General features: G+C 65.6%; 3 protein-coding genes across 4 annotated transcripts; 2 read left to right on the forward strand and 1 right to left on the reverse strand.

The window, feature by feature from the left end:
• Nucleotides 1-256: 256 nt before the first annotated feature.
• Nucleotides 257-3378, forward strand: LOC129493975 (uncharacterized). Its single transcript, XM_055300699.1, has 2 exons — nt 257-438; nt 1472-3378. The coding sequence occupies exon 2, from the start codon at nt 1639-1641 to the stop codon at nt 2866-2868; it is 1230 nt and encodes a 409-aa protein (XP_055156674.1). The 5' UTR covers nt 257-438; nt 1472-1638; the 3' UTR covers nt 2869-3378.
• Nucleotides 3379-14668: 11290 nt separating this feature from the next.
• On the reverse strand, nt 14669-21612 carry CALY (calcyon neuron specific vesicular protein). The gene is made up of 6 exons (XM_055300700.1): nt 21528-21612; nt 17130-17284; nt 16295-16408; nt 15667-15780; nt 15149-15525; nt 14669-14812 (listed from the first exon to the last, which is right to left on the reverse strand). The coding sequence occupies exons 2-5, from the start codon at nt 17262-17264 to the stop codon at nt 15172-15174; spliced, it is 717 nt and encodes a 238-aa protein (XP_055156675.1). The 5' UTR covers nt 17265-17284; nt 21528-21612; the 3' UTR covers nt 14669-14812; nt 15149-15171.
• A 2051-nt stretch (nt 21613-23663) lies between these two features.
• Nucleotides 23664-27905, forward strand: PRAP1 (proline rich acidic protein 1). Of its 2 annotated transcripts, none has more exons than XM_055300706.1 (5): nt 23664-24371; nt 26115-26181; nt 26728-26780; nt 27460-27569; nt 27648-27905. In XM_055300706.1, the coding sequence occupies exons 1-5, from the start codon at nt 24364-24366 to the stop codon at nt 27863-27865; spliced, it is 456 nt and encodes a 151-aa protein (XP_055156681.1). In that variant the 5' UTR covers nt 23664-24363; the 3' UTR covers nt 27866-27905. The 2 variants fall into 2 exon arrangements, with proteins under 2 accessions (XP_055156681.1, XP_055156682.1); XM_055300707.1 differs by having other exon boundaries at nt 23669-24371; nt 27460-27563.
• Nucleotides 27906-27937: the final 32 nt, after the last annotated feature.

Raw genomic sequence — 27937 nt, forward strand, 5'->3', positions numbered from 1 at the left:
CCAGCGAGCCGGCGACTCCAGCAAAGCTGCCGCGCAGCACCCAGCATCACCCCCGGGCCGATTTCAAGAGCGTCATGGCCGCGTTACTCCCGCCGTCCGGCCGGGCCCCGTGAGGTCCCCAGCTTCGTTCTCAGAAGGGGCCCTGTCCGCCCACCCCCATCCCACGCCAGGGGCCTTCCTCAATTTGCTTCCCTTTTCAGTTTCCCACTGCTCGTGCTGGAGCAGAGATGCCTCTAGAAAGTGTTGGCTGCAGACTTCCTTCTGTCTGAGGACAGCGCTGGGGGTGGGGTGGGGGGTTCCAGGTCGCCTCCCAGCCCGACCCCTCGCCCGAGGAGCGGTGAGGCCAGAGCCTGCGCTATTCGGGCCCTCGGGGCCCGGAGCAGGAGCAGCATCGGAGTCCCGCGCCGCGCGCACGCCCAACCCACCTGCAGGACGCCGGTGAGAGAGGGGGGTGGGCAGCCCTCCCTGGAGGGGGCCCCGGTGAAGTGCCCCCCGTAGCCCCGCTCACAGGACGTCTGGCTGCAGGGGGAAGGTGCCCGTGCACCGGGCCTGCCGGGCAGGAAGGGTGAACGCTACGGCCTCCTGCAGCGGCTCCATCCGTGCTGTGCTGGGTGGGGCTGCGGGGCGAGCCCCCTCCTATGGGCGCCCTGCCTCCAGCCACCGGGGGGAGCAGGGGCGAGGCCGCGGTGGGCAGGTGGGCTTCTCCTCCTTGGTCTCCCAGGGCTGCTCGCGGGCCCTCCTTTTGTGCCCCCTGCTCCTGCGCACCCAAGGGCAGGGGTCTCAGCAGGGGCTGCCTGGCACCGTGGCATCGCAGCCCACTCTGCCCGTGAGGCCGGCCCGGGAACCAGCCGCCACGCGAGGTGTGCAGGGCGCCCAGGTGGTGGCAGGCACGAGGCAGGGCCTCAGCCCGGAGTCCTGGGGGGTCGGGCTGGGCGAGCCTCCTGGGCGAGCGGCGCACACCTCGCGGGGCCGGGTGTCCAGCTCAGCCTCTGGGTGCTCTGATCACCGAGTCTGAGCAGTGGGATCTTGCTGCGAGGCTGTGGAGCGGCTTAGAGACCTGCTGGCATGTTCTAGAAGGGGCCCCAGGGAGGGCCCGGGCTCCTAAATGTTAGTGATTTCTCAGAGTCTGGAGCCTGGCGGTCAGTTCAGGGCACCGGGCTACTGCTCAGGTGGGAGGACGCCCCAGGTGACGGCTCACGGCCCCGGGAGCTCGGTCACTGCGGCAGAGACCCGGAGGCAGGCCGGGCAGCGGGGGCGCCCCGGGGGCGGGGGCTTGGTCCAGGGGGGAGGCTGGGGGCCAGGGCCAGGCGATGGCCAAGGGATGCGGACGGCCCTCCCGGTGGGTCCCGAGGTGGAAGGGGGCACGGAGCAGGAGCTGGTGGTCGCTGCCGAGGCGGGTGGTTCCTGGGGCTGCTGGCGGCTCCCCCCTGGCTCCTGGGGCCTCACTGCCGTCCTGGCCCATCCTCCGCAGCGGTCCTCCCGTCCTCCACAGTGGTCCTCCGGCCTCCGCAGCGGTCCTCCCCTCCTCCGCAGAGTCCCCGCAGAGGGAGTCTGTCTTCCCGTCTCACAGCCTGAGGGCGGCTTCCTTCTCCGGAGACCCCAGGCGGCTGCCCGGGGGTGGATTCCCTGGCGGTGCCCATGGATCCCGACCCTGAGGAGGAAGGGGGGGCCCTGGCCATCCCCCCGCTGAGGCCCGGCGAGAAGTTCCACGTGTTCGTGAGCTACAGCAGCAGGGACGCGGCGTGGACCCACGCGCTCATCGGCCGCCTGGAGGCGGACCTCCCGGGGCTGCGGGTGTGTCTGCACGAGCGGGACTTCGTCCCCGGCAGGAACATCCTGGAGAACATGGCCGAGTGCATCCAGCAGAGCCAGAAGGTGCTCCTGCTGCTGAGCCAGGACTTCGTGCAGAGCCGGTGGTGCCTCCTGGAGGCCGACCTGTCCCTGTTCGGCTACTGCCTGGAGAGGAAGGCCGTCATCCCCGTCCTGCTGAAGCCCTGCCGGGTCCCGCTGCACCTCAGCCACCTGACCTACCTGGAGGCGACCGACAGCCGCTTCTACCCCAAGGTGCTGCGGCTCCTGTGCCAGGCCACCCTGTGCGGGGCGCGCTCCGTGCCGGCCCTGCGCCCGGCCGCCTCCCTCTACAGCGGGAAGGCCCTCCTCACCCTCAACTGCATCAACAAGGACAGCCTGTCGTCTTGGCAGGTGGGGACCTTCAGCACCCTGAGTGTCCCGGACCCCCTGAAGGAGGTGCTGGAGGAGCCCGAGGTGTACCGGCGCGCCCTGGGCGTCCTGAACGGGGCGCAGTCCCCCAGGTCCTGCCTCCGCTACCTGGGCTGCAGGGTCCCGCTGGGCATCTTCCTGATTCTCGTCTCCTTGGCGCTGCTGTCCTTCACCCTGGTCCTGGGGTTCCAGCGGAACCCGCCGGCTCAGCGCTTCCTGCTCCTCTCGTGCGGGGTGTTTTTCTGCCCCCTCGCCTTGGTCCTGGCGGTGAACACCCTCTGCTGGTTCCAGAGGTTCTCCAGGAGGAAGATGCGGGAGCTGGCCCTCAGAGCGGGCGAGGCCAACCTCCTGCTGGCGCCCCACTCCGTGCTGGTGGGCTGTGACACCATGAACAAGCTGCACTTCGTGTACGTGCTCCTGGAGGAGTGCAGGCAGGTCTTTCTGGAGTGCGCGGAGGGCGAGGCGCTGTTCCGGGAGGCCATGCTGCGGTTCTCGTCCAGCTACGCCTGCTGCGTGGCCCACGCGTACTTCCCCGCCTCTGAGGATGTCCAGGGGGCTCAGGGCCACCTCCAGCTGGGCATGTGCTTCTGCCAGTTCGTGTCTCTGCAGCTGAAGAGACACCAGGGCCTCGGGGTTTACCCCGTGTGACGGCAGGACGGGCTGGGGACAGTGCCTCCTGCCTGACTGCCCGGCTGCCCCCCAGCTGGCCCTGCGGACACGGCCTCCCCGGGGCCTGGGGGTGCACACGGGACCCTCACCTCTGGCCAGGACCGCCAACCTCGGGCCCTTACACTGCCCCGGCGACCCCGCAGCCTGCTCGGAAGGCAGAGGTGACATCAGCCCAGGTGGCCTCACAGTTTGGGGAGGCGGCATTTCGGACAGGCTCCCCGAGAGGGTGCTGGGGAAAGCAGCAGGCTTGCCTGTGACCCCCGGGCCCCTTGGGGTGCGCCTGCCTCTGCCTGACGGCCCGTTAGTGTCCAGAGGACCAGGGCGGCCCTCCCCTGAGCTGCTCTTCCAGGCACCGGCCCCTCATTCCCGGACACGGAGCGCGGGGCCGGCGGCGGCGGGGTCCAGGCCAGGCAAGGGGGACGCACCCACGGAGCTCACGCCGTGCACAGAGCCCTGCGGGGCCAGCCACGGCCGCCCTGCGTCCGTCCCCGCGCGGACACCCCGACAGCCCCGCGTGTCCGCCGCCTCTCCCCGGGGGGGCCTGGGGCTCTAGGGGCGCGGCCCGGCCGGGACCTCCGACCCCGGCCGCCCGCCCCCGGGGCCCGCTCCCGGGCTCAGAGGGCAGCGCCCACCTCGGAGCTTCTGGGCTTCCGCAGACGCTCTTCCCCGGGAGAACGCAGGTACCTGCGGGGACGAAACCCGCGCGCCGGTTCTGGACGTGGGGGCGCAGCAGCCGCAGCACTGGGCGAGCAGCAGGGCCCCGCCGCCCCGCCCCGCCCCCACACGGAGCCCCGCCCCTCCGCTCTGAGCCCCGCCCCCTCCTCTCTGAGCCCCGCCCCCCCGCTCTGGGCCCTGCCCTGTTCAGCACCCCGCCCCCTCCGCTCTGAGCCCCGCCGTTCTGAGCCCCGCCCCTTCTCTGAGCCCCGCCCCTCCTCTCTGAGCCCCGCCCTCCGTTCTGCTCCCCGCCCTGTTCTGAGCCCCATCCCCCGCTCTGAGCCCCGCTCCCTCTCTGAGCCCCGCCTCACCGTCCTGAGCCCCGCCCCCTCCGCTCTGCGCCCCGCCCCCCGCTCTGCGCCCCGCCCCGCCGTTCTGAGCCCCGCCCCCTCCTCTCTGAGCCCCGCCCTGTTCAGCGCCCCGCCCCCTCCGCTCTGAGCCCCGCCCCTCCGCTCTGGGCCCTGCCCTGTTCAGCGCCCCGCCCCTCCGCTCTGAGCCCCGCCCTGTTCTGAGCCCGCCCCTCCGCTCTGAGCCCCGCCCCGCCGTTCTGAGCCCCGCCCCTTCTCTGATCCCCGCCCCTCCTCTCTGAGACCCGCCCTGTTCTGAGCCCCGCCCCCGCTCTGAGCTCCGCCCCACCGTTCTGAGCCCCGCCCCCTCCGCTCTGCGCCCCGCCCCCCGCTCTGAGCCCCGCCCCGCCCCTGTGCGCCCTGCGGGACCGTCGAGACCCCCCTGGGCCCAGGGACCGGAGGGCAGGGCCTTGGGCAGCAGGGGTGGCCCCAGGTGCTGCCCTGAGCCTCAGCGCGTCCGTGAGCGAGCGAGCAGCTGGCAGGTGATCTCCGGGCGGATCTGCGGTTGGAGCTGCGCACCTGTCCCCGCACCCCGGTGCCCGTGCGCGCCTGGGCAGGGGCCGCACTGCGAGTCTCCGGGCGGCTGCCTCGCATCCGTTTTGTGCGGCGTCGTGCTGACCCGGCCGCCCGGGGAGCTCGGGCCCCAGACCCCAGCACAGAGCAACTAGCAAACAGTCCGGGACCCGACTCCCCAGCAGCCCTTAAGGTCCGCAGCGCGCCCGCCTCCCGGCCCCGCTGTCGTGCCCCTACGTAGCCCCGCACCGCGGACCTACCCAAGCCCTGCTCCTGTGGTTTGAACCGACCACCTGGCCTTAGCTCGGGAGCCCCTGGGAGCGCCGTGAGCCTCTGCGCCGCTGTCTGCGCCCTGCCTTGACCCCCGTGGCTCGACGTGGCCTCTCCAGCCCTCCGGACCGGTCCTCAGGATACGCGAGCAACAAACTTCTCCATTTCAACTTCTCGTGTGAAAGAACAGCAGGGCCTGCGGTCTGTTGCTGAACCAAAGCTGGCCACCCGGCGGCCTGTGCCCACTTAACAGGCGGTGATTGAACACAGGCTGGCCCGCTCGCCTCCCTCCTGGGGCCAGGACTGCCCGGGGAGGCCCCCACAGAGGCAGGAGGGGGCACGAAATGGAGGGGCTCTGGGCAAGGGGACGGCGTGAGCACAGGCCCTGGGCCCGGCCAGGTCACAGGAGGAGCTGCCAAGTAGGGGAGGGCCTGTGAACCACAGGGCTCACTGAGCGGCTTTGGGTGCCAGAACTTTCCTGGGTTCATGCTTGGTACCAGGATCCTCCCCGAGGGGCCCCAGCACCCGGTCTCTGAGCTATCCAAAACAGGCGCCATGGTCTGGGCCCCAGGCTGAGGAGCAATAGGGACGCCAGCCCCCACAATTGTAGCATGGGGTGAGGACTCAACAGGCCCACCCGTACCTGCCCTGGGCCAGAGCCACGCTCCCCGGGGGCACACAGGGCCCTGGAGAACCCTTGGGGCCTGGCAGGCCATACCCTGGCTGTGCCAGAGAGCCCGGGAGCCCACGCCGAGCTGGGTGACCAGCCAGGCCTTTTAGGCCCTGGACTCCTGGCTGCGGCCCGGGAACCCCAGGGGCAGTAATGGGGGCCCACGGGCTGAGGCCTCTGGTGTGCAGGGGCACCCACGTGCACATGCAGCCCCTCTGCTCCCCGGCAAACCGCAGGCTGACCGTGCTGTTCCTGCCCTGAGCACCGTGCCGCGAGGCCCAGAGGCAGCACACGGATGAAAGACAGATGACAGTCTTGTCACTTCAAAAGGCCGTGATTTTTCAGGTCACGGAAGAGCACAGCGGCGCACAATAAAGAGAAAACATCCAGGGGAACCATCTACAGGACCGTTGATGTACTCGGGCTGTGGGAGGCCCAGACGCCTCACAGGTCCTGCGGGCCCGGGGACTCCAAGGAGGCTGAGCCCGTGGGGCTGCCCCGAGTCCCTTCTCTGCTCCCCGCACCGTGTCCAGTTAGCTCCCCAGTGCTTGCACAAAGCCCCCTACCGGGCGGGGCAGGATGACGCTGGGGGGATGCTAGGCCCCAGGGGGTGGGTCTGGAGCTGACTGCACTCGGCACCCGCACTCCCAGCGAACGCTTCTCCCCAGGGCGGCGTGACCCTGGCTACCTCCCCGCAGCCTGGACACAGGGGACACAGGGCTGCCCCAAGTCCCCCTGCCTGCCTGTCCTGACGCACACCCGGTCGGTGCTCCGGAGGTCTGATGGGGCCCAGTCCCCCTGCCTCCAGGCACGCCTGCTGCGCCCAGGTGCCTGGTCCCCCGCGGAGGGAGAAGCCTCAGCATGCCCGACCTCCACTGTCCACCTGCGGGGCACCAGAATGCACCCCCTGGGCAGGTGAGGCAGGAGGCAGGGGGTTTCCTGAGACCTGTATCTCCTGCAGATGCCTCAGAAGTGCCTCAGTCCCTCCTGGCCTGGATCTCTGGCGGGGTGGAGGTGGGAGGGGCTGAGGCTCTAAGCAGTACTGGGGGCACCTCACTGGGCTGCCGGTCACTAGGGCCCCAGCTGCTGTCCCGGCCAGCGCTGAGTCTTGCTGTGCCAGCCACTGGGGTGCACCCCATGGGGCCGCTGCACAGGCGGCCTGAGGCCTCCGCCGCAGCACCGGGGCTCCCTGTGAGACGGGAGATGAAGGCCTCCAAGACCAGCTGATCCCCCGCTGCAGCTCGGGCCTGGCTGCTGCAGGTGACTGGGGCCCTCGGTGCCCCGTGAGGCCCTGCAGGTCCTTCCAGGACTCCCCAGGTTCCCTACCCACCCCCCTGCCACTGCCGCTCCACCTGGCTGGCCTCTGCCCTGTGGTTCTGGAGACCACTTCTGGGGGAAATCTATTCAAAACACGCATCAGGGGCAGCCCAGGTGGCTCAGCAGTTTAGGGCCGCCTTCAGCCCGAGGCGTGATCCTGGAGACCCGGAATCGAATCCCACGTCGGGCTCCCTGCGTGGAGCCTGCTTCTCCCTCTGCCTGTGTCTCTGCCTCTCTCCCTGTGTCTCTCATGAATAAATGAATGGAATCTTAAACACACACACACACACATCAGGTCAAACTCTGGCTCGTTCAAGGAGCCCTATTCAAGCCCCAGGGGCGCTGCCACCTTCTGCTTGCCCCCATCCACCGCCCCACCCTGGGGAACGGTGTCCGCCCAAGAGAACGTGCCCATGCATCTGTGTGTGGGGATATCTGCAGAGAGGAGACAGTGAGAGGACACGTTTGCATGCATGTGTGAGTGTGCATGTGTGTGCACGTGCAGCTCGTGTGCGTACGTGTATATGAGTGTGGGCACGTGTGGCACGTGTGTGCAAAGTGGGCACATTGTAGGGCATCGAGGGAGGAAGAGTGTGTTCTGGCTGCTGTGTTGCACTGTGCTCCTCAAGCTGCAGCCCGCAGGTCACGCCGTGGGCCCCACATCAGGGTCACCCCCGGGGGTCACACTGCAAGGGCCACCCAGGCGCCTGCAGTTGTAAGAGGTGCCAGGGCGCTGCAGCCCACTGCAGTGTGGAGCCCCACCCCCACCCCGTGAGCTGGGCCTCCCTCCCGGCTGGCCCCTTTGCACGCTCCCCTTTCCTCTCGGCAGCAGCTGGCAGGTGTGTGGCAGCAGCTGGCAGGTGTGTGGCAGGCGGACGAGCTCTGTGCTCAGGGCCGGGAGTGACATGCTGCTGTGCCTTGTCTCGGGCGGGGACCCGGTGGTGCTGCTGAAGGTAATGACGATGGAGCAGAGGCCTCCCACCTGCTGGGGCGGTGCTGGCCTGATGGGGAAGCAGGTGAGCCTTGAGATGACCTTGACGACCGACCGCCACGACCTAGGAGGACTAGGAGGGGGTGATAGGAAGTGGCGGGGGGGGGGGGGGGGGGGTAGCTGCAGCAGCCGGCCCCGGGCGGAGGGGGGTGACCCGCTGTGTGCATCCTCAAGAGGTGCCCTGTCAGCAGGTGCTTCTCACTGTGGAAACCACGTCCAACCAAACAAAATTCTCCTCCTCCTTAAGCTGCGCCGAGTGTGCCCCCCACGGTGCGACAGCCCCCAAGGACGAGGCTGAGCCTGTGTTTGATGGCTCGGGCGACTTGGCGTTGACTTGCAGAGGACACGTGAGGTGCGCAGCGTGCCCTGCAGACAGCCGGCGGCGCCCTGTGCTGACCTGCAGTGGGGCGGGACCTCTGGCGGGGCCTAGGACTTCTTGTCCCGCATCCGGGAGCCCAAGAACTCGGGACACGTTCTGTGTTTGGGTAAGAATTGTTTTAACTTTTGGACAGTGTATCTGACGCTGTCGACACCGTGGGGTTCTGCTCCGGCACCCGTGGCTCGTGAAAGACTTTTTGCAAGAGGTGTCCGTAAACTGTGGGTAAGAACAAGATCTCCAGGGCACCCAGAGGGTGTGTGGGCCCTGAGAAAGCGGGGCCTGGCGGGGGCCTGCGGAGCCCTGGGCCTGGCCCCCGGGGGCTGCGGGTGCTCCGGGAGGTGGTGTGGAGCTGGCTCTGCAGCCGGGTTGGGATTGCCCGGAAGCCCCGGGGCCGTCGCCTTCGTAGAGACCTGTTGGTTCCCGCTGATGGCGCCTTAGCAACTGGTTTTGTTTAGTTTGAAGGCAACGGGTTACCTCAGTGCCCCTGGGTTGTAGTTCTAAGATGTGTGAGAGAATTTCCATTAAGACCCGGTGACCAACGCCGTCGTGTCCGGTGGCGGGAGCATGTAGGTGCTTGCAGCGCATCACAGGGGGGTCTGGAGGTCCGCACGTGACCCGGATGCTTCGAATCAGCTGTATCAGCGTGGTTAGAGCTTGAAATGCCTAAGGCATCTAATTAATCGAGTTCATCATGTCTGTGAAATGTCTTTCAAAAATGAGAGACTGAACATACATCAAATGTATAAGTTAATAGAATAATAAGTACAGAATCAGGGAAGACACACCAACACAAGAGTACCTAGATTCAGAAGTAAGGGTTTTTCTTTTTATTTTATTTGTTTATTATTTTTGAAGATTTTTATTTTAATTATTCATGAGAGACCCAGAGAGAGGCAGAGACACAGGCAGAGGGAGAAGCAGGCTCCATGTGGGGAGCCCGACGTGGGACTGGATCCCGGGACCCCAGGATCACGCCCCGGCCGAAGGCGGCGCTAAACCGCTGGGCCACCGGGGCTGCCTGCTTTTTTCTTTTTTTTAAAAAAAAAAATTATTTATTTGACAGAGAGAGAGAGAGAGAGAGAGCATAGGCAGGGGGGCTGCAGGCTGAGGGAGAGGGAGAAGCAGATTCCCTGCTGAGCAGGGAGCCCGAGGCAGGACTGGGTCCCAGGACCTCGAGATCATGACCTGAGCCGAAGGCCGTGCTTCACCCACTGAGCCCCCCCAGGCACCCCCATTAGTAAGCTTTTAAATGAAGCTTTAAAGGCTGGGAAGCCAAGGAAGCCAGTGGAGAGACCTCCCCAGAATGTGCCACGTGGATCATTCTAAGCTGAACGCACTGGGACCCTGCAGACTCCAGAGAAACTTCCACCTCCCTCCTGACTATGCAGAAGAATCTAAATTGGGGGACCTTCCCAGAATAGGGGTGGTTAACAGATCAGTTCCCTCTGAGTGACCCCTCTGTGAGGCAGGACAGACCTGTGCCTCATCACCCTCCCTGGAGCCCCAGGCCCCACCGCCTTCTCCTTAGTTCCCGACGACATACGCCCCGCACCTTGTCTGACTCGGAATTTCCACGCCTGCATGGGGTCCCTGTCCCGACCCCATTAAATTGGATTTTCTCCTGCTAATCTGTCTCATCTGATTCTTACCCAAGCTAGAAGGACCTTTGAGAGGACAGGACTTCCTGCTCTCTGACCCTGCTTTAAATTTATAATCAAAAAAATAAATAAATAAAAATAAATTTATAATCGTAAATCATAACATTTTATAAATCAAAAGCATTTTTTTTCATATTTCATTTATTTATTCATGAGAGACACAGAGACACAGGCAGAGACACAGGCAGAGGGAGAAGCAGGCTCCATGTGGGGAGCCCTACGCGGGACTGGATCCCAGGACCCCGGGATCACGCCCTGAGCCCAAGGCAGACGCCCAACCGCTGAGCCGCAGGGGTCCCCTCAAAGGCAGGTTTTTTTTTTTTAATTTTTATTTATTTATGATAGTCACACACACAGAGAGAGAGAGAGAGAGAGGCAGAGACACAGGCTGAGGGAGAAGCAGGCTCCATGCACTGGGAGCCCGACGTGGGATTTGATCCTGGGTCTCCAGGATCACGCCCCGGGCCAAATGCAGGCGCCAAACCGCTGCGGGGGTCCCTTAAAGGCAGGTTTAACTCAGCAAGACCACTCCTGGGAGTTTGCCAGGCAGTTAAATCTCCAACCACACAAAGCACATATGCATAAATTATTCATGGAGCATTGTGTTGCAAAATGTTTAAAGCACCTGGAAAGCCCTGGGTGGGGGGACGCAGCGGGAACGAGGGGGTCCTGGGTCCGATCACACCTTGTGCACTGGCTTCCCGTGGGTTAAGTCCATGTGCTGCAATAAAAAATGCATTTGGTCCCGTCCCGGGGTCCCGGGGAGCAGCTCCCCAGCCCTGGGCACTTCCTGCGAGGCGGGGCCTCTGTTCTCAGGGCACACCTGGCTACGCTGCTGAAGAGGTCGGGCCGGGGTGCAGGCTGCTTGGGGCCAGGGCGGGAGCCATGCTAGGCGGCGGGTGTCCGTGGGGCTGTGCCCGTGCACCCTCCCGTCCCCCCCGGCCCTGACTTGTGAACTTTATGAGAAACTAGTCGTCCAGGAGGCGCTTTCCCGAGTTCTGGAAGTCACTCTACTGAGCAATCGAATCTGAAGAGGTGATCCCCCAGCTTCGTAGTCGAGGTGGACAGACAGGGTGGCTGGGGGGGGCCCCCCGATAAGGTCTGAACCGGGAGGCAGGCTCCCCAGACCAGGCCCTTCCCTGGCAGGGTCTGTGCCTCTTCCGGGGAATAGGGTTGAATATGGGACACCCGGTGGTGCGCAGAATTGGAGAATTGATTGTCACTTGTGTGGGGAAAAAAAAAATCATTACAGAGAAAAAAGTCAAATGGGAGGGGAAAACGGCAGATGTATGTGCTTGTTTGTGCAGAAAGACGCACAGACAGCTGAGCTAGAAACTCAGAAGACGGGGACGCCTGGGGGGCTCAGCGGCTTGGCGCCACGGCCTGCAGCCCAGGGCGTGACCCCGGGGTCCCGGGATCGAGTCCCGCGTGGGGCTCCCGGCGTGGAGCCTGCTTCTCCCTCTGCCTGGGTCTCTGCCTCTCCGTGTCCCTCATGAATAAATAACTAACCTTAAAAAAAAAAAAAAGAAACTAAGAAGACTGATTTCCCTCAGGGGTGGGAGGGAGTCGGCTCCTTAGGAATCCTGTTAATGTTTTACTTATTAAAAAATAATAGGCTGTGAGGTGGCTGGGTGGTGGCCCGTGATGGGATGAGCCCTGGGTGTGATCACTGGCCTCCACCTCTGAAACCAACAGCACATTATGTCAAAGGCTGGAATTTAAATTTTTAAAAATGTGAATTAAGGGCGCCCCGTGGCTCAGTGGTGGAGTGCCTGTATTCAGCTCAGGGCGTGACCCTCAGGGTCCCACATTGACTCTCCGCTTGGAGCCTGCTTCTCCCTCTGCCTGTGTCTCTGCCTCTCTGTGTCTCTTATGAATAAATAACATCTTTAAAAATAAATTGTGATTTCAAAAAAAAAAGGAAAAAACAAAACTAATGGATAAAATCAACGAAAATGGGGGAAGGACCCAAAACCAGAGTGTGAGCAGTAATAAGTGACTCCACCATATATGAAAGGAATAGCGAGGGCAGCCCAGGTAGCTCAGCGGTTAGCGCCACCTTCAGCCCAGGGCGTGACCCTGGAGACCCAAGATCGAGTCCCATGTCGGGCTCCCTGCATGGAGCCTGCTTCTCCCTCTGCCTGTGTCTCTGCGTCTCTCTCTCTCTCTGTGCCTCTCGTGAATAAATAAATAAAATCTTAAAAAAAAATAGCAACGTGAACAACAAACGCAAATATCCTGCGCGCAGCATTTTGACTATCGACCCGCACGTTCCAGACAGAACCCTGAATAAGCAGCAGGCGCTTGTTTGGGCCCTGGCGTGGGTTACCAATGCCGAAAAGGACTCCAATGGATTCTAAGACGAAGCAAATAAATATATTGAGAGTCACAGGAACCAGCTTTCTGCTGTTGGAGGGCAGTTCTCACACCAAGGGCAGGGGAGCGAGAACCGCGGAGCCGCTGGGACCTCACGGAGATCCTGTGTACCCCGCGTACACCTGCAGTCTAGACGCCGCGTGGAAGTACCACATAGATTAATGTGGGCTGTGTCTACACGTGTGTACATACTCACACACACATGCACGTGTCTGTGCACACACAGAGGAGGGAGATATGGAGCGTGTGTGCACAAACGGGTGTGCTACAGATCACACGCGCAGCTCTGTGCACAGAGCACCCAAAGCAACACCCAGATCCTGGTGGCACCTTTGTTGTTGGTGGTTCTTTTTTTGTTTGTTTGTTTGTTTTTTTAAGATCTTATTTATTCACGAGAGACACAGAGAGAGGCAGAGACACAGGCAGAGGGAGAAGCAGGCTCCATGCAGGGAGCCCGACGCGAGACTCGCTCCCAGGACCCTGGGGTCATGCCCTGAGCCAGAGGCAGACACTCAACCGCTGAGCCGCCCAGGCGCCCCTGGTGGCACCTTGTGCCAGGAAGTTAGGAAGTGCCCAAAGACTGATAGAGACGTGTCCCCAGGACGACTTCTACTAGCCAGGTATGAAGCAATGTGACCATAAAAATAAATAACGAGAGCACGGATTCCAGCCGCTTGAATGACATGGGAATCGGCGGGTCATGCTGATGCAAACAAATGAAAGGGGAGAAGGGAGAGCTTTTCTTTCCGGTAACCTAGTGGAAGATCAACTAATAAGTGTAGAAAACATGCTGAATTTAGGCAATTGTCACTTGGAAAATACAGTAGCTGGATTCAGACCAGACTGTGGGTGCGTGCTCTGAGCAGGGAGGCCTGAGGACCAAGGTGTTTCGTAGTCTCAGAGCAGTGTCCCCCGGAACGTGTATTAACTTACAGAGGCAAAGGGTAACGTCACGGGGTGCAACCCATCGGAAGCCACCCGAGCCGAGGATCTGTCCCCCTCGGGGCGCACAGCCGGACCTCGGTGCCTCCCGGCGGGACACCGACACTGACTCAGTCTCTCCCGGGTATGTGTCCCGCAGCTCATCAGGACAACACGCCTCACACGTGCGAGCTGAGGCCGCTCTAAGGTGACCTGAGAACGGGGAAGGAGGTGGTGGCTGGGCTCCCGGACCGCCTCCCAGCCAGGCTTTTCTTTTTGCTAGGAAGGATGTTATTGAGACAGTTGGGGAAATATTAATAAGGTATATGGATTAAACAAGAGTATTATATCTAAGCTAAATTCCTGATTTTGGTCATTGCGTGAGGTGATGTAAGAAAGTGCCCCTAGGAAATCCGCAGTGAGGTATTTAAGGGTAAAGAGGCAACTTCCTCTCCAACGGCTCAGAAACACTCCAGCAGAGGACAATCACGGGGATGGTGGCTGCTAGAGACAGCTGGCAGGTCACGCCTGGCAGATCCACAGACAGATGGACGGCTGGCTGGACAGACAGGAGCCCAGCGACACGGAGACAGCCTCAGGCCCAGCCCCCCCCCCCCGCCTCGGTGTGTCCATGGAACATCTCAAACACCTGCCTCACCCACTTCCTGCTATTCCAAAGCTGCTCAGACCCCTCACCTTGCCTCCCTGGCCTGGAGGCCGGATGGTCCCACATTGAGCATCCAGCCCTATGTCCCCACGCAGGACCCCACTAGGGCCCAGGAACTCTGACCCACAGCATCGGTCGCTGGGCCACGCACTGAAAAGGCCTCTTTCCTGTTTCCTTGGCCTGAGCACCCAGCCCTTGGTGCTGGAGTCTGAGCTCCCCCCTCACCAGGGTGGGCATCTGGGCCTGGGATCAAAGCCCTCAGGGGAGGACAGGAGCTGGAGTGGGGTCCTGGTCAGGCCTAGCCAGGTGGGAGCAGACTTGAGCCTCCCAGCGCTGAATCGGAGGGGGAGATGGGGGTGCTGTGGGCTGCGCGGAGACTCCTCAGACCTCCCACCGCCCCTGTACTTCCAAGGGAATGGGAGATGGGGTGCTCTGGACGCGGGGAGCCCCCTCGGGCCCCAGGAGTGGGCTCACATCCCCTCTCCGGAGGCCCAGGGCCGCTTGGATCCACGCATTCGCTCACTTCTTCAGTGACGTGTGCCCGCGGGCCAGGCAGTGGGGGCGGGCACCACGTGTGGGTGCTGCCGGGGACAGGGGGCTCCAGATGCTCGGTCCATCGGGGTGGGGGGTGGGGAGCACGCAGAGCACAGCACGGGAGACGGACCAGCTCCGCTGGAGGTGGGGCTGGGCGAACTCAGGGACGGAGCCAAGGTCCCAAAGGCTCCCCTGAACATCGCAGTCAGCCTCCGAGGGCGAGGCCGCGTCCACGCTGCCCCCCCCCCCCGCCGGCGTGCACAGGTGCACCCCGCTTCCCAGGGCGGCTCGCTGCCCCCCCACCGCCGCTCTTCAGAATCCTGCAAGGGCCCCTCCCGGCAGGAGGGGGAGGCACGCGGGGGTGGGGGGAGGCAGGAGCAAGGAGCGGGACCAGGACGCGCAGGAGAAACAGGAGACGCAGCTGGATGTGAACCTTTACTTAGAGAAAAGCAGCAGAGCTGGAAGCTCAGGGGGCAGGGGCATCAGCGAGGGGTCCCGGAGGCGGGGGCACGACCACAGGAGGGGAGCGCGTCGGGCGAGGGCGGTCACAGGTGCCGCCGGGGGCGCTGCCGAGACAGAGGGGAGGCGGGAGGAGAGCGGGCGCTCGAGGCGGGCACGCGACCCCCACCGCCCAGGTGCGCGGGAAGGACCGCGCGGCGAAGCCCCGCCCCCGCCCCGCCCACTGCCATCAATGCCCGCCCCCACCCCGCCAGGCCCCGCCCACTGCCATCAATGCCCGCCCCCACCCCGCCAGGCCCCGCCCACTCTCATCAATGCCCCGCCCCCACCCGCCGGCCCATCCATCCACGCCCGCCCACTCCAATCAATGCCCCGCCCCTCTCGCCCACGCCCCGCCCCTCTCGCCCACGCCCCGCCCCCTCCGCCCGGCCCCGCCCACCTACCCGGGCCGCAGGTGCGGACGCCGTCACTGGGGGGCCGGGGGCGGGGCGCTGCCCGCTGCCTTGCGCGGCGCCTCCTTCGCCTCCTTCTCTCCGGGCGCCGAGGGCTTTCCCGGGGGCTCGGTGGCTCCCGCCCCCGCCGCGCTCGCCCCCGCCGCGCTCGCCCCCGCCGCCCCCGCCGCCGCCGCCGCGCCCGCCTGGGTGGGCGCCTTGGGCCCCTCCTTGACGGCGCGGTAGCTCTCCCCCCAGGCCGAGGGCGTCTCGGTGCCGTGCTTGCGGCTCAGCGGGTAGGCCCCGATGGCGGCCAGGATGCTTCGGTGGCGCTCGGGGTCCATCTCCGTGTAGTACATCTCCAGGGTCAGCGGGGTGCAGATCTTGTGCTGCGGGGCGCGGGGGGTCAGGGCGGCCCGAGGGGTCCTCCCTGGGGCGGGCAGCCCACCTGCCAGGCTTCCGCGGGGACCTGGGGGGGCCCTGCCCACCCCGCCCCGCCCCGCCCCGCCCCCCAGCGGGCCAGGCCTTACCCGGAGCAGGAAGCCGTCGGGGCAGGTGAACTGGTCATACCAGATGGCCTTGTACATGATGAGGACACAGCCCAGGAGCGCCATGGCAAAGGCGATCATCCGCGCGGTGGGCAGCTGGGGGGCCGGGGAAAGAGAGGGGCGCCGGGGAGGGTCAGCCGCTCCGGGCAGGGGCTGCGCTCACTGCCTCTGCTGGGGGGTCCCTTCCAGCTCCCAGACGCCCCCCAGAGAGGGCAGATTTCACAGGGCTTTAGACGTGGCATGCTAAAACTGGCAAAGCCATCATTTAGGGGACTTGAGGGCGAAAAAACAGGGTGGGAAAAAATATTAGGCACATACACAGCAGAAGTACATACAAAGCCCAGGTCGGTCAGGAAGAGACACATGACCCCGGGAGATGGGCACAGCAGGAGCCCTGGGCCAGAGGAGCCCCGCGGAGCCGCAGGGCAAGGGCCCAGAGGGGGGGTTCCCTGCCCACCTGGCTCCCTGACCACAGGCGAGGGGGCGAGGGGCCCAGCCCACCTGGCTCAGAGCACAGGCTCCCCTGCCTCAGCTGCCTGCTCCCCATCTTCCCTGCCCCCACCCCCCTGGGATCAACCCCTGGGCAGCGTGGCATGGGGAGGGGGGTTACCCTGCGCCCTTCCTCTGGGTGGTTACAGGCCAGCTTCTGGGCCTCCAGGTCGGGGAACTTCTTTGGCTGGTCCGGGGAGGACAGCTGGTATTCCGTCTGTGTCTTGATAACCACCTGCGGGAAGAGGGGAGCCAGGACCACACTGAAATGGGGGGACTAGGAGGGGCCCCAGGTCGGTTGCCCTGGAGCTGGGTGCTGAGCAGCTGCCGAACCATCTAGTGGCGAGGCTGCGCTGGCTACAAGGGCCGGCTGGGGGCAGGCAGGCGGTGCCCCCAGGTGCCACACGGTCCCCTGAGCCCAGGGCTGCCTCTAACCCCGAGCCGCAGGGCCCCGGCCTCAGGCCAACTGATGCAGGCCCGGAAGGTGGCTCCTCCACTCTGCTGCAGCACCTGCCACGGGTCCTGCTCCAGGGCACACGGGGCGGCGGGGGGGGGGGGTGTGCAGCTGTGCCTCGGCAGATTCCTCCAGAAAGCTGCCCTCCATCAGACCTTGCCCAAGGACCCTGTCTCGCCCACAGGGAAGGTGGGAATTTTTGCTCGCTCGGAGCGCCTGCTGGGCACCCCTGCCGGGCACCGTCTGCCAGATGGCGTGGGAGTCCCGACGGTCACCCTGCGGTCAGTTTACACAGTTCGCAGATGAGGAAAGGGTGACTCCGGGTGACGGGACAGCTGATCAGGTCACAGACCGCCTGGCCAACTAGGGTTGTGGCCCAGCCCAGCCCTTCCCCTGCTTGCTCTCCTGCCTGTTGGGGGAGGCCACATGGAAGCGACCCTTGCCCCTCCCCTCTGTTCCGGGTGGGCTGAGAAGAGCCCTCCGTGCTGGCCCAGGCGCTCACCTGGTCAGGGAACGGTGGCTGGAGCTGGCTGACATCCAGGGGGCTGATGAGAGGGACGCTGTCTGTGGTGGCCCCGTCCTGATCCCCTGGGTCTTTGCCCGGCTTCCCAGAGAAGCTGCAGCCCAGCTTCACCATGGTGAGCAGTGGTCCTCGGCCTGTCCGGGGGAGACACCGGTCACTGCCCACTCACCACCCGACCATGGCACCCCTGGGAGAGGGTGAGGGGGCCCCAGCCTGGACCCAGTTCCTCACACCGGAGCCAGGACAGCCAACATCCCAGGACAAACCGGGCATGTTCAGCCATAGGTCTCCTGGCCCCTGGGCCCCAGAGCCATGCGGGGTGTGCCCAGGCACACATGCGGGCCTGCCCCAGCGCACTTCGGAGGGCAGCCGTTGTGCTCAACAGAAACAGATCCCGATCCCGCCTGGGGGGCTCGGTGGGTTCAGCATCCGACGCTGGATTTCCGCTCAGGTCGTGGTCTCAGGGTCCTGGGATCAAGCCGGTGTCAGGCTCCCTGCTCAGTGGGGAGCCGGCTTGAGATTCTCTCTCCCTCTGCCCCTCCCCCACCTGTCTCTCTAAAATAAACAAAATCTTTCTAAAAAATCATGATTAATTTCAATAATATCTGGAAAAGTATTTGAGAATAGCCAACAATTGTTTATTACTTTAAATACCTATTAGCAGACTAAGGGTAGAGGAAAACATCCTTAACCTGATAAAGGCTACCCACAAAAATCCCCACAGCCATCGGGATGAACAGTGAAAGCTTTGCCTTTAAGATGAAGGAGCTAAAACGGCCTTTTACTATCGGTTCCGAAAGTCATGGCGCTGCAGGTCTTATACCAATGACAAAAAATTATCCCTCGATGTGGGAAGTAAGCACTGACCGTAAAAGGGCTACATTAGAATTAAGAACTTCCGCTTATCAAAACGTAGCCTTCAGAGAGCGGCAGCAAAGCGAGACCGGAGAAGGCATGTGCAACGCGCCAATGGCGAGGGACTCGGGCCCATCAGCGAGGGATGTTCAGGTCCCTCTGCCCGAGTGTAACCTTCCTAGGAAATCGGGTCTTTGCAGACGTGACCGCGCGGAGACGACGTCATGGTGGATCACAGGAGCCCTACCCCAGTGCCTGGGTCCTACGTCTGGGGGCACACAGGGAGGCAGAGGTCGGAGAGATGCATTCACAAGCCACCGAACACGGGGGTCCCCAGAAGCGGGGAGAGGCCGGAAGGTCCTTCCCTAGAGCCCCAAAGGTGCACAGCCCTCCCTAATTCTGGATTCTTGTCTCCAAAGAATCCTTGATTCTCCCACATAGATGCCTGTTGTTTTAAGCCACCCGCTGGGTGATTTGTTGGCCGCCAGGAAGCTAACGTTCCGGCAGAACAGCTCAGGTTGATGAAGATTAGAAAAACCCAATAGAAAAATGCAGGAAGGAAGATTTCAAAAGGCCACGGATACTAAGCAGGCGCTCGCCTCATTAGCCCACGAGGGGGCGAATCAGAACCTGCTCGGGGAGATGCGTTGAAGCCCCCCAAACCCAGGAGAGCTCGAGGAGCCCAGGAGCCAAAGCCCTGCAGGGGGTGTGGACTCACGTAAGCCACACACACCGAACCCTGAGCGGCCCTCGCTCCGGGGTGGACGCCCCGCAGGACGAGCGCCCGCGAACGTGGATGGCACGGCCGGTCCCACGGACACACCACCGCACGCCAGAAAACAAGCTGTAAATGAGACGTTCCTGCCACCTTAGAGCAATGGGGTGAACAGTGTAGCCGCAGGCAGGACCGGCCCGACCCCACGGGAGGAGGCTGGCCCTGAAAGCAGCCGCCGGAGGAACCAGGCTCAGGGCTTAGGGACCCGCACTGCGCGGCTCCAGACCAATTAATGCTCCTGCGTCTGGGGAGTCTGGGGGGGCCTCGGGGGAGGGGAGCGGCTTCAGGGCCCTGCGGGGATTTTCCGTCTTCACTGGCTTGTGGATGACTGGGGTGCACTTACCTTCAATCATTAGGCTGCACGTTTGTTTTACGTCATCTTCCGAATACTCGTTATATTTCACAACAAAGAGTTCAAAATAAATGAGACCAACAACCAAAGGACAGCAGGCTGGGGGTGGAGGTCCGGCCACCCCACCCCTCCCCAGGCTTTGGGCCCTAGCGTGTGCCTGCGCAGAGAATGGAATCGTGTGGCACCTGTGCCCGGCTGTCTGCCTACCTCCTCCTTGTAGGACCGGGGTCAGACCCTGGGGAGCTGTGCTTCCGGCCCCGGCCACTGCCTGCACCTGTCCTATAGACTGCTGTCCTGGGGCGACCTCACTATCCCCAGATGCCTCCCCCGCAGCAGCCCCACCAGGCCCATGGGGGACCCCCTCACACCCCAGAGGCCAGGCCCTGCTGTGGGTTCCTGGTGTGGGCAGGCAGGGTGGGAATACCGAGGAGCTCTGGCCCGAAGGCCCAGGGGTGCTGGGACACAGAGTGTGCAGGTGCTGGGCAGGGAGATCCTTGCAGGTCAAAAAAGGGGGGTGGCCGGGAGCTGCATCGTTGGGCCGCAAAGAGGCAGCCGGCTGGGCAGAGGGCACCCCCATCGGGGACTTCCTGGGCACTCCAGGGAGGAAGGTCCCCTTAGGGCCCTGAGCGGGGGCTCATCCTTGGATCTACGCCCCAGGCCCCGGGCCCTTACAGGCCAGCAAAGCGCCCCCGACTGTGCCCCCAGACTGGAGGACCTCTCCTAGGGAGTGGGGCTGGCAGGGGGCAACCCGGGGAGGACACGCCGTCACCCCCGCACCCGCCCCAGGCGGGCAGGGCAGCCGCGGGAGGCCAAGGTGGCCCAGCACCCATGGGAACACCCCAGTGCCGGGGAGGACACAGGGCCCGGAAGCCCTGGGAGGGGACCCCGGAGGGAGGGCCTGACGGGCTGCGGAGGAGGGGGAGGCCGGGGCAGCAAGTGCGCAGCGCTGCAGGGGGGCTTCGCAGGGGCGGGAGGGCGGCGGGGGAGGGGTCGGGCCTTCCAGCTGCGGGGCCCTGCGGCTTGCGGGGGGGGGGGGGGGGGGGAGGCGGGGGGCGCGAGGTAGCTCCGCCTCTGGGGTCCTCTAGGAGCCAAGCCTCCTCCGACGGAGCGTGACGTCCGTGTGACGTCATCACGGGTTTCCATGGCAACGGAGCCGGGAATGACACATCTTCTCCAAGGGAAGGAGCCATTTGGGGCCTTCGGGCCTCTCCGCGTCGGGTTCCAGGCCTCACGCGCGCGCGAGGCGCAATGCTGGGGCGGGGCGGGCTGCATGTGGGACCCCCCCCCATCCATTTCCCTGGCTGAGTCGTGGGGCCCCCTGGGCAGGCGGGCTGGGCTCATTCACAGTCGGTGGTCGGTGGGTGGGGGTCGCCCTGCGCCTCCCGCCCCCCCTCCCCCCGTCCCCCGTCCCCTTTCTGCCGTCGTCCGCTCCCCGCTGCGGGCTGCTGGGCGGCGTCTGCGGAGGCGGCGTGGGAGGAGCGGGGCGCGGGGAGGGGGGCGAGGGGCCCTGGCGGAGCAGCCCGCAGGAGCCGGGCCGCGGGGCGCTCGCCCTCCCCCTCCCCTCCCCCCTCCCCCCGCCCCCGCCCCCGCCCGGCTGCATCTGCGTCACGCGGAGGGCTGCGCACCTGCGCGGGCTGGTGCGGGCCGGGCGCGTGTCGGGCGTGCATGTGACTGCGGGGCGCGGGGCGGCGCGTGCGAGCGGACACCCCGCAGGGCGCAAGCCCGCGCCCCCGCCCGCGCCCCCGCCGCCCGCGCCCGCCGCCCCCCGCCTGGCTCTCGGTTCCCCCACAGCCCCGGAGGCCCAGGTGGGGGCGGCTCGGCTCTGCACCCCCGCCCCCCGGCTTCCCGCGCGCCCGCCACCTGTGGCCCGAGCCCGGGGTCTGCGGCAGGTGCTGCTGGAGCGAGGCGCGCTGCCTGCGCCCGGCCGTCCGCGCCCCCGCGCCCCCGCGCCCCCCGCCCTCGCACAGAGCCGGACGTTCTGGAACTGGCCGCCCCTCCGCAGCCCCCAGCGCCCTCCGGCCACCGCGACGCCGCTGAGGCTGGCCCCGACCCCCGCAGCGCTGCGCCGCGCGGCCGAGACGGGGTCGGGGCGGCACGTCGGGTCTGCGCGCGGCTGGACACCGGCGGTTCCTCGGGGTCCGGGCAGCGGCTCGCCCCGCGGAGGCCCCCGGCCGTCGGGGGGGGCCTGCGGACAGCACCCGCTGCGGCCACCGGAGACCCCAAGGAGGGACCCCGGCTCCCCCCGGCCGCCATCGGGCCGGCCGCGGTGCCCCCGTCCCTGCACGCGCACCTGCACGCGCACCTGCACGCGCACCTCGCGCGGCCGTGCACACGCCCCTGCACACTCGGCCCCCCTCGCCCCCGCTCCACAAGGAGAAATGTGGAAATGGCTCACAGGCGGCTCCGACGGGCAGCTGCTGCACGGCGCGGCCGCAGGACGAGGATGCGGAGGGAGGATGCGGTTCCAGACGCTTCGCAGCCGGGGCGGGGCGGGGGAGGGGCCGAGCCGAGACCGAGGCTGCTGTCGCCTGGGAGACGCGGGCGGAGGGAGGGAGCGCTTGCGTCTGCGGCCACCGCTCCACCCCGAGCCCCCCCGTGGGAGCTGCGCAGGGGCAGGGGTGCAGGGGGTGCAGGGGGGCTCCCACCCGGACAGCACACCGCCTGCCTCACTGCGGGGGCCAGCTGAGCCCTGCCTGCCCCTCGGCCTGCCCCCCACGACCCTGTCCGGGCTCAGGCTGCCTTCTTGCCCCCCTTGGTGTGCCTGCGCCTGAAGCCCCAGGGCGGCCCCTGCCCCTGGAGCAAGCCTGTCGCTCGAGTCCCCATTGGGCCACCAGGGAGGGGTGCTGGGGTGCGAGCACAGCCGTGACCCGGGCTCGGGCTGCTGCCCAGTCTGGGCGGCCCTGCTGCCAGCTGGCGGTGGACGGGCCCGAACGTGTGTTTGTGCAGACTGGGGCCTCCCTCCTCTGGGCGGGTGCGAGGACCAGTCGCTAGGGCCCGTGGTCACTCACGGGGCATTTACGGTCAGCTTTGTCAGCCAGACGTTTCCCAAAAGGCCTGCACCGTCTGAGGCCAGAAACGAGCAGTGGCACGGTCCGTCCACCTGCCGCCGACACTTGCTGTCATCTGTTTGGTTACCTGGGGCCGCAGGCTGCGCAGCGCAGCCACCGGGATTTGGCTCCTTAGATGCTGGAGGTTCCAAGCCAGGGTCAAGGCGAGGGCAGGCTTGGTTTCCGCAGGCTCCTCTCCTTGGCTGGTGGCTCCCGACGGTCCCCCATCTGCCTTCGTCTCCTCTTCTTAGAAGGACACTCATCAGAACCAATTGGGCCCCCGAGACGACCTCTTTTTTTTTTTTCCCAGCACATCCAGCTCCGGGATCAAGAGCTGCGTGCTCCAGGCCCGAGCCACCCAGGTGCCCCTAGAACGATGCGTTTTGAATTAACTTTGGTGTGCAGTGGGGTCCCGTCGCGGCTTGTGTGGAGTTGGCTCACGGGTCTGGGAGACCCGAAAATTGAGAGCTACTGCGCGCCCCGACAGCGGCTCCCCGTGGCCCTGAGGCAGCACCAGGCCACAAAATGAATACACTGAGTCACGCCGGAAGCGCTACGGCTGTCGTTTGGATTTCCAGGAGAAAAAGATTAAGAAAGAAGGTCGAGGGCAGCCCCGGTGGCGCAGCGGTTTAGCGCTGCCTGCAGCCCAGGGCATGATCCTGGGGACCCTGGATCGAGTCCACGTCGGGCACGTCAGGCTCTTTGTATGATGCCTGCTTCTCCCTCTGCCTGTGTCTTTGCCTCTCTCTCTGTGTCTATCATGAATAAATAAATAAAATCTTAAAAAAAAAAAAAGAAGGTCGAGAGGCTCAGGAATGTTCAAAGAAAGCAAAAAAGATGATTGGTCTGAAAACTAAGTTCTACCTGGAACAGCGGCGTGCTGAAAAAATACAAACGAAGAGGACTCTCCAGAGGCAGAGACGAGAAAGGGCAAACAAAAGAGTGAGGAGAAGACGCCCCCGGAGCAGGGCCTGCAGGTGTCCCCGCCTGCCGAGGGGCAGCCCCCGCTTAAGTCCTTTCCAATGTGACTGAACAGAGGAACAGAGCAAGCCGGGAAGTGGGGAGTTCCTTTACCCAGATTCGCGCTCCGGGAGACACAGAAGCACCAAAAGTCATTCTCAGGGAAGAGAAAGAGGAAAGCGTGGAAGGGGACGGTCACTAGTCCGCTTTGCCGGAGTCACTCTCCTCGGAAACCACCTCCGTGCGAAGGTTCATTGGCTACGGGCTTACCTGTCATAAAGGCCCAGTAACAGCCTGAATTGAAAGCCACCTTCTGGGGACGCCGGGGGCTCAGCGGGTGAGCGTCTGCCTTGGGCCCAGGGCGTGACCCCGGGGTCCCGTGTCGGGTTCCCCACAGGGAGCCTGCTTCTCCCTCTGCCTGTGTCTCGGCCTCTCTCTCTGTCTCGCATGAATAAATAAATAAAATATTTTTAAAAATTCTGTTTATTGAAATTATTTAAGACATTTCATCAACCTCCCCTTTATTTCTTTTTTAAAAATATTTTTATTTATTTATTCATAAATAAAACTGGGAGCACGCAGGACGGTGGGGACCCCGTAGCAGCACCCTGGAGTTGGGGCACGGGCGGCCCCGCGGGGAGGCCCCGTTCCCTCCCACCCAAGGCTCGGCCGCCGGTGCATACCCTTCTCTAGGCGCCTGTGCCAGGGTCCGTGTCCGCGCCTGTGCCCCGACGTGGCTCCCCCTAAGGATGCCCACTCTGACTGGGGGGAGCCCCACCCCTTGCCCGTGGCTCCGGGCAAACCTGCTTCAGGAGGAGGCCTGTGCCAGGCGCACAAGGGGGGGTGGGAGGCCGGGACGGTTTTCCAGCTTCTAGACCACCCGTCAGCCCAGCTTAGGCTCCAGTCCCCCAGGTCGCAAAGCAACATCAGGACACTCTGCTGGTGGCGGCAAGGGAGTGTGGGCCCGGGCGTGCGGGTCCCCCCTGGGGGCCGAAGCGCCTCGGGTGGGTGGGTCCTCGGGGGGAGCCAGCTGGGGAGCACCAGCCGCCACTGCCGCTGGGATCCCTGGTCTCTGACCTCTGTCCAGATCCACCCACGTCAGGGCCATAAAGCCCGAGGAACCCGCAGGAGGAGCAGAGCAGGTCTGAGTTGCTGGATCCAGTTACTTGGATCTGAACTACGGGTCCCTGAGAGCACCGTCTACACTGGGAAGGGGGCCTCATCATGAGGAGGTAATGCCCAACGCTCCTAAGCCAGACCCCCACTCAAACCGGGCGGTCTGCTTGGGTCCGGGAGCCCCGGGCACCCACGTCCCGGCTCAGGCTGGCTCCGGGGAGGGAGCCGGCGGGGGAGGAAGGGGTGGCCTCTGTCCTCAGGCCGGGGTTTGGCTGCGGGCCCCAGGGCGGCTAGAACTGCCCATCCCGGGTCTACCTCAGGACCAGCTTGGAGGGCCTTGCCCGGGACCCCCGTGACAGGACACCCTGTCCCCTGGGGCCCCTTGGCGCCTGGAAGGGGAGGCAGGAGGCACTGGGTCAGGAGGAGAGGTGGGGGTCAGATGCTGCCCGAGGGGACAGTCCCCTGGAAGCTGGGCCGGGTCCTCCCCCCTGGGGGGTCCCCTCCTTCCTTCATCTCCTGGGGACCCCCTCCCCTCCTCCCATGAGCCGGAGCGCTCCCCTCATCCTCCTGGTCTGGGGTTTTCTCCTGGGGGCCCCCTGCTCAAGCCAGAGGCCACGCCTACCCTGCAGGGAGGTGGGTCGCGGCGGGGCTTGGGGTCCCTGGGCCCCCTTGGGAGTCCAAGCTGCCTTCCTGGGGAGAGGCCACAGGTTTCGGAGCCATGGCCACACCCCCACGCCGGGGACCCAGCCGCGACCTCACCCATGAGGTGCTTTCCTGGGCTTAGCTGGACAGCGAGGTGGGGGTGTGGAGTCCGGACACGTCGGCGCAGGGCACAGTTCAGCCTCCGTGGGTGGGTGCCCGAGGGGCAGGGGCCCTCCCAAGCAGCCCGCCCCGGCACGCCCCCGCCCTTTGGCCCCAGCGCCTGGAGAGGGAGCCAAGGGTTCCTGCGAGGGCCCCGCGCTGGGCCCAGACCGAGGAGCAGGACGGGGGCCCATCGGGCATTTGGGTTTCTTTGAGCAAAACCAGTTAGGCCTGGGCGGCCGCATCCTGCAGACAGGAGGGCATCGGGGGGCGGGGGGGAGCGGGAAGGGGGGGTGAGGGCCAGGGGATGCCCATCGCCGATGGCCTCCAGGCTGCCCCCGCCTCACTGCCCTCAGGATCTGTTTCTGGGGGAGCCGAGCCCGTATTTAGGGTCCAGGCAGGCGACCTGGGGCTTGGGGTGGCGAGTCCATCGGGTGCACACCGCGCCCCGGTCAGTCTCCCGTCCTGGCCCCCCGGCCACCCTGGGTGAGGCTCCCAGGACCTTCTAGCTGGGCCCACGGTCACCTGTCCAGCGTGCATGTGTCCCCTCCATTTGTCCGTTGCTCCGACTCCCTGCTCGGGGCCTGGAGCTTGACGCCTCTCCCCGTGCGCCCTCCTGGGCACCCTCGGGGCTTCCTGTGGGGGCGCCCGCACCACCCTGCTGTCCACCCGCAGCTGCGATGGGCCAGGTGCCAACTGGCCATGCGGGAGCCGCCGTGCCGGGCTTCGGGGGGTAGGACGCGGCACTCTGAGCCCGGAGCCCAGGACGCTGCCAGCGCCCCGCTCTGTGCCAGGAGGGGAGGGGAGGCCCAGCCAGCGTCTCCCCTGGAGGCCGGCAGCGTGGGGCTGTCGCGGATGCTGGGGGCAGCGAGGCAGAGGCCGCGGCCCGAGGAGCCTGGGGGCTAGTGTGGGCCTGGGGCCCCCACGCCTGGGCGTCCTCGGGGAGAGAACACCGCGCGGACGAGGCCGGGCCACGGCAGGGGCGTCCCGGTGGGGGCTCCGTGGGCAGGGCGGCCCGGCCTCTCCCCGTCCTCTCTGGTCCTCTCTGGTCCCCTCAGGCTCCTCCTGGTCGCCGGGCTGGCGGCTCTGCTGCTGCGGGAGGCGGGCTCGGCTTCCTTGGCCCAGGTACGTGCAGGCCCTGCGCCCGGCCCCGGCAAGGGAGGTCAAGACAGGGCACAAGGTGGGGGCCCCGACGGCAAGGGCCCGTGGGTGCCGGGGCGGGGGGACTGAGCAGGGGCGTCCGCTGGGCAAGGCGGCCCAGGTGGAGCAGGGCCCCGATGCCTCGCGCCCCGCCGGCCAGTGCAGGGCTCGTCCTGTCCTCGTGCCCTGCGGCCGGGGGCCCTCTCTGCAGATGACCATGTGCCCCCACCCGCCTCGCCCCACCCCGCCCTGCACACCTGGAAGAGACCAGGTCAGGGGAAGGCCCCCCTCCTGGCAACAGACAGCAGGTCGCTCCCCGCGGCACCGCTTCGTCGGCCGCCCTGTGCTCAGACTGCTGCACGGAGGCTCAAGGGCAGGGCCCTCCTCGGGCCACTGGGGTCCAGACGCAGCCCCAGGGGTTGCCCGGTCTGCCCATCCAGTCCCCAGTGGGTGGGGTGCCCTGGCCGGTGTGGTCCTCTGCCCTCGGCCCTGTGCAGGCCACGAAGCACACACTTGCCAACTCGCTTCCAGGGCCTCGTCAGGACCAACGGCAAAGTTGGGGCCCCTGAGCAGGACCCAGAGGGGTGAGTGCCCCCAGCACCCCTTCCACACCCCCTGCTCTGGCCCCGCCCAGGAGCTCCCTTAGCTAAGGGTGTTGGTGGGTGGAGGGAGAGGGGGCAATGCTCCAGCCAGTAGGGCCCCCTGGGATCTGTCAGCGACCTACGGGGGCACAGGCCGGGGTGGGGGGCCTTCCCGCAGCCCCCAGACCCCCACACCCTGGGCCACAGGCACGGCCGGAGGCGCTGTAGGTCGCATCCCCTCCTCGCTCGCCCTCGCTGGAGGCATTTCTCCCCGGGGGCCCCCAGCCTGTGAGGGCCTGGCCTTGGAGCAGGGGCTCCTGCTCAGCTCTCGGGGTCTCCAGGTCCTGGAGATTTGCTCAGGGGACGCCCTCGGGGACGCAGCCAGGGATAGGGTGGGGATGCCTGGGCTGTGAGTCTGGGGTCCCCTGAAGGTGGCCTGGCCATAGCTCCCCGCGGGGGCACACGGGGGGGTGGGGAGCAGTGGTGCTTGTGCTGGGCCCCAGGGCAGCTGGCCAGTGACGGAACCGAGCCACCGAGGACCCTGGAGCCGCCGAGGACCCCGGTGGGGAGCAACCGGCCTCGAGCCAGGGCCCCCGGCTGCTCACTGGGTGGTGGGCCCCTGGGTGGGGCGGCCCGGCTGCCTCCTGGGGCGCAAGCAGACCTGACCCAGCTGTGCTCCCAGGGCCCGGGGCGCCCACATGCTGGAGACGCTGAAACACGACAACCAGCCGACGGGGCTCCTCATGGCCCCAAAGCTGGCAGCTGCCACGTGGGCAACATGGCAAGGTCAAGGTGGGCACCCCCGGGGGGCAGGGTCCTGGCAGGGGAGCCGCGTGGGGCCCACTTCCCTCACCCCCCTCTTGTCTGCAGGCTCCGAGGCCCAGGTGGGGGCGGAGGGCACCTGGGGCCGTGCCCCCAGCTGGGACCCTGAGCCGGACCGTGACAGCCTGTACCACCCCCCGCCCGAGGAGGCCCAGGGCCCGGCGCGGCTCTGGCCGTGGGTGCTCCCACCTCAGCAGGTGCTTCAAGGGCCGGAGGAGGACCGAGACCACATCTACCACCCCAGGGAGGCCTCCTGGGGGCCCTGACCCTCCCGAGCTGGAAAAATAAAGCTTGCAGAGGCCACGAGTGTCTTTGGGAGGCGCGTCCGTGGTCAGAGC

Source organism: Nyctereutes procyonoides, unplaced genomic scaffold (assembly GCF_905146905.1).
Source record: "Nyctereutes procyonoides isolate TBG_1078 unplaced genomic scaffold, NYPRO_anot_genome, whole genome shotgun sequence".
Taxonomy (NCBI): domain Eukaryota; kingdom Metazoa; phylum Chordata; class Mammalia; order Carnivora; family Canidae; genus Nyctereutes; species Nyctereutes procyonoides.

Bases quoted from the DNA above. Each gene is read 5' to 3' on its own strand.
- LOC129493975 (XM_055300699.1), top strand. From the start codon at position 1,639: ATGGATCCCGACCCTGAGGAGGAAGGGGGGGCCCTGGCCATCCCCCCG.
- CALY (XM_055300700.1), bottom strand. From the start codon at position 17,264: ATGGTGAAGCTGGGCTGCAGCTTCTCTGGGAAGCCGGGCAAAGACCCA. The intron at 16,409-17,129 runs GTGAGCGCCTGG...CTCTTCCCGCAG, and splicing joins AGCCACCGTTCCCTGACCAG to GTGGTTATCAAGACACAGAC. The intron at 15,526-15,666 runs GTAAGGCCTGGC...CGCGCCCCGCAG, and splicing joins CCGACGGCTTCCTGCTCCGG to CACAAGATCTGCACCCCGCT.
- PRAP1 (XM_055300706.1), top strand. The intron at 26,182-26,727 runs GTACGTGCAGGC...ACTCGCTTCCAG, and splicing joins GCTCGGCTTCCTTGGCCCAG to GGCCTCGTCAGGACCAACGG. The intron at 26,781-27,459 runs GTGAGTGCCCCC...CTGTGCTCCCAG, and splicing joins CCTGAGCAGGACCCAGAGGG to GGCCCGGGGCGCCCACATGC.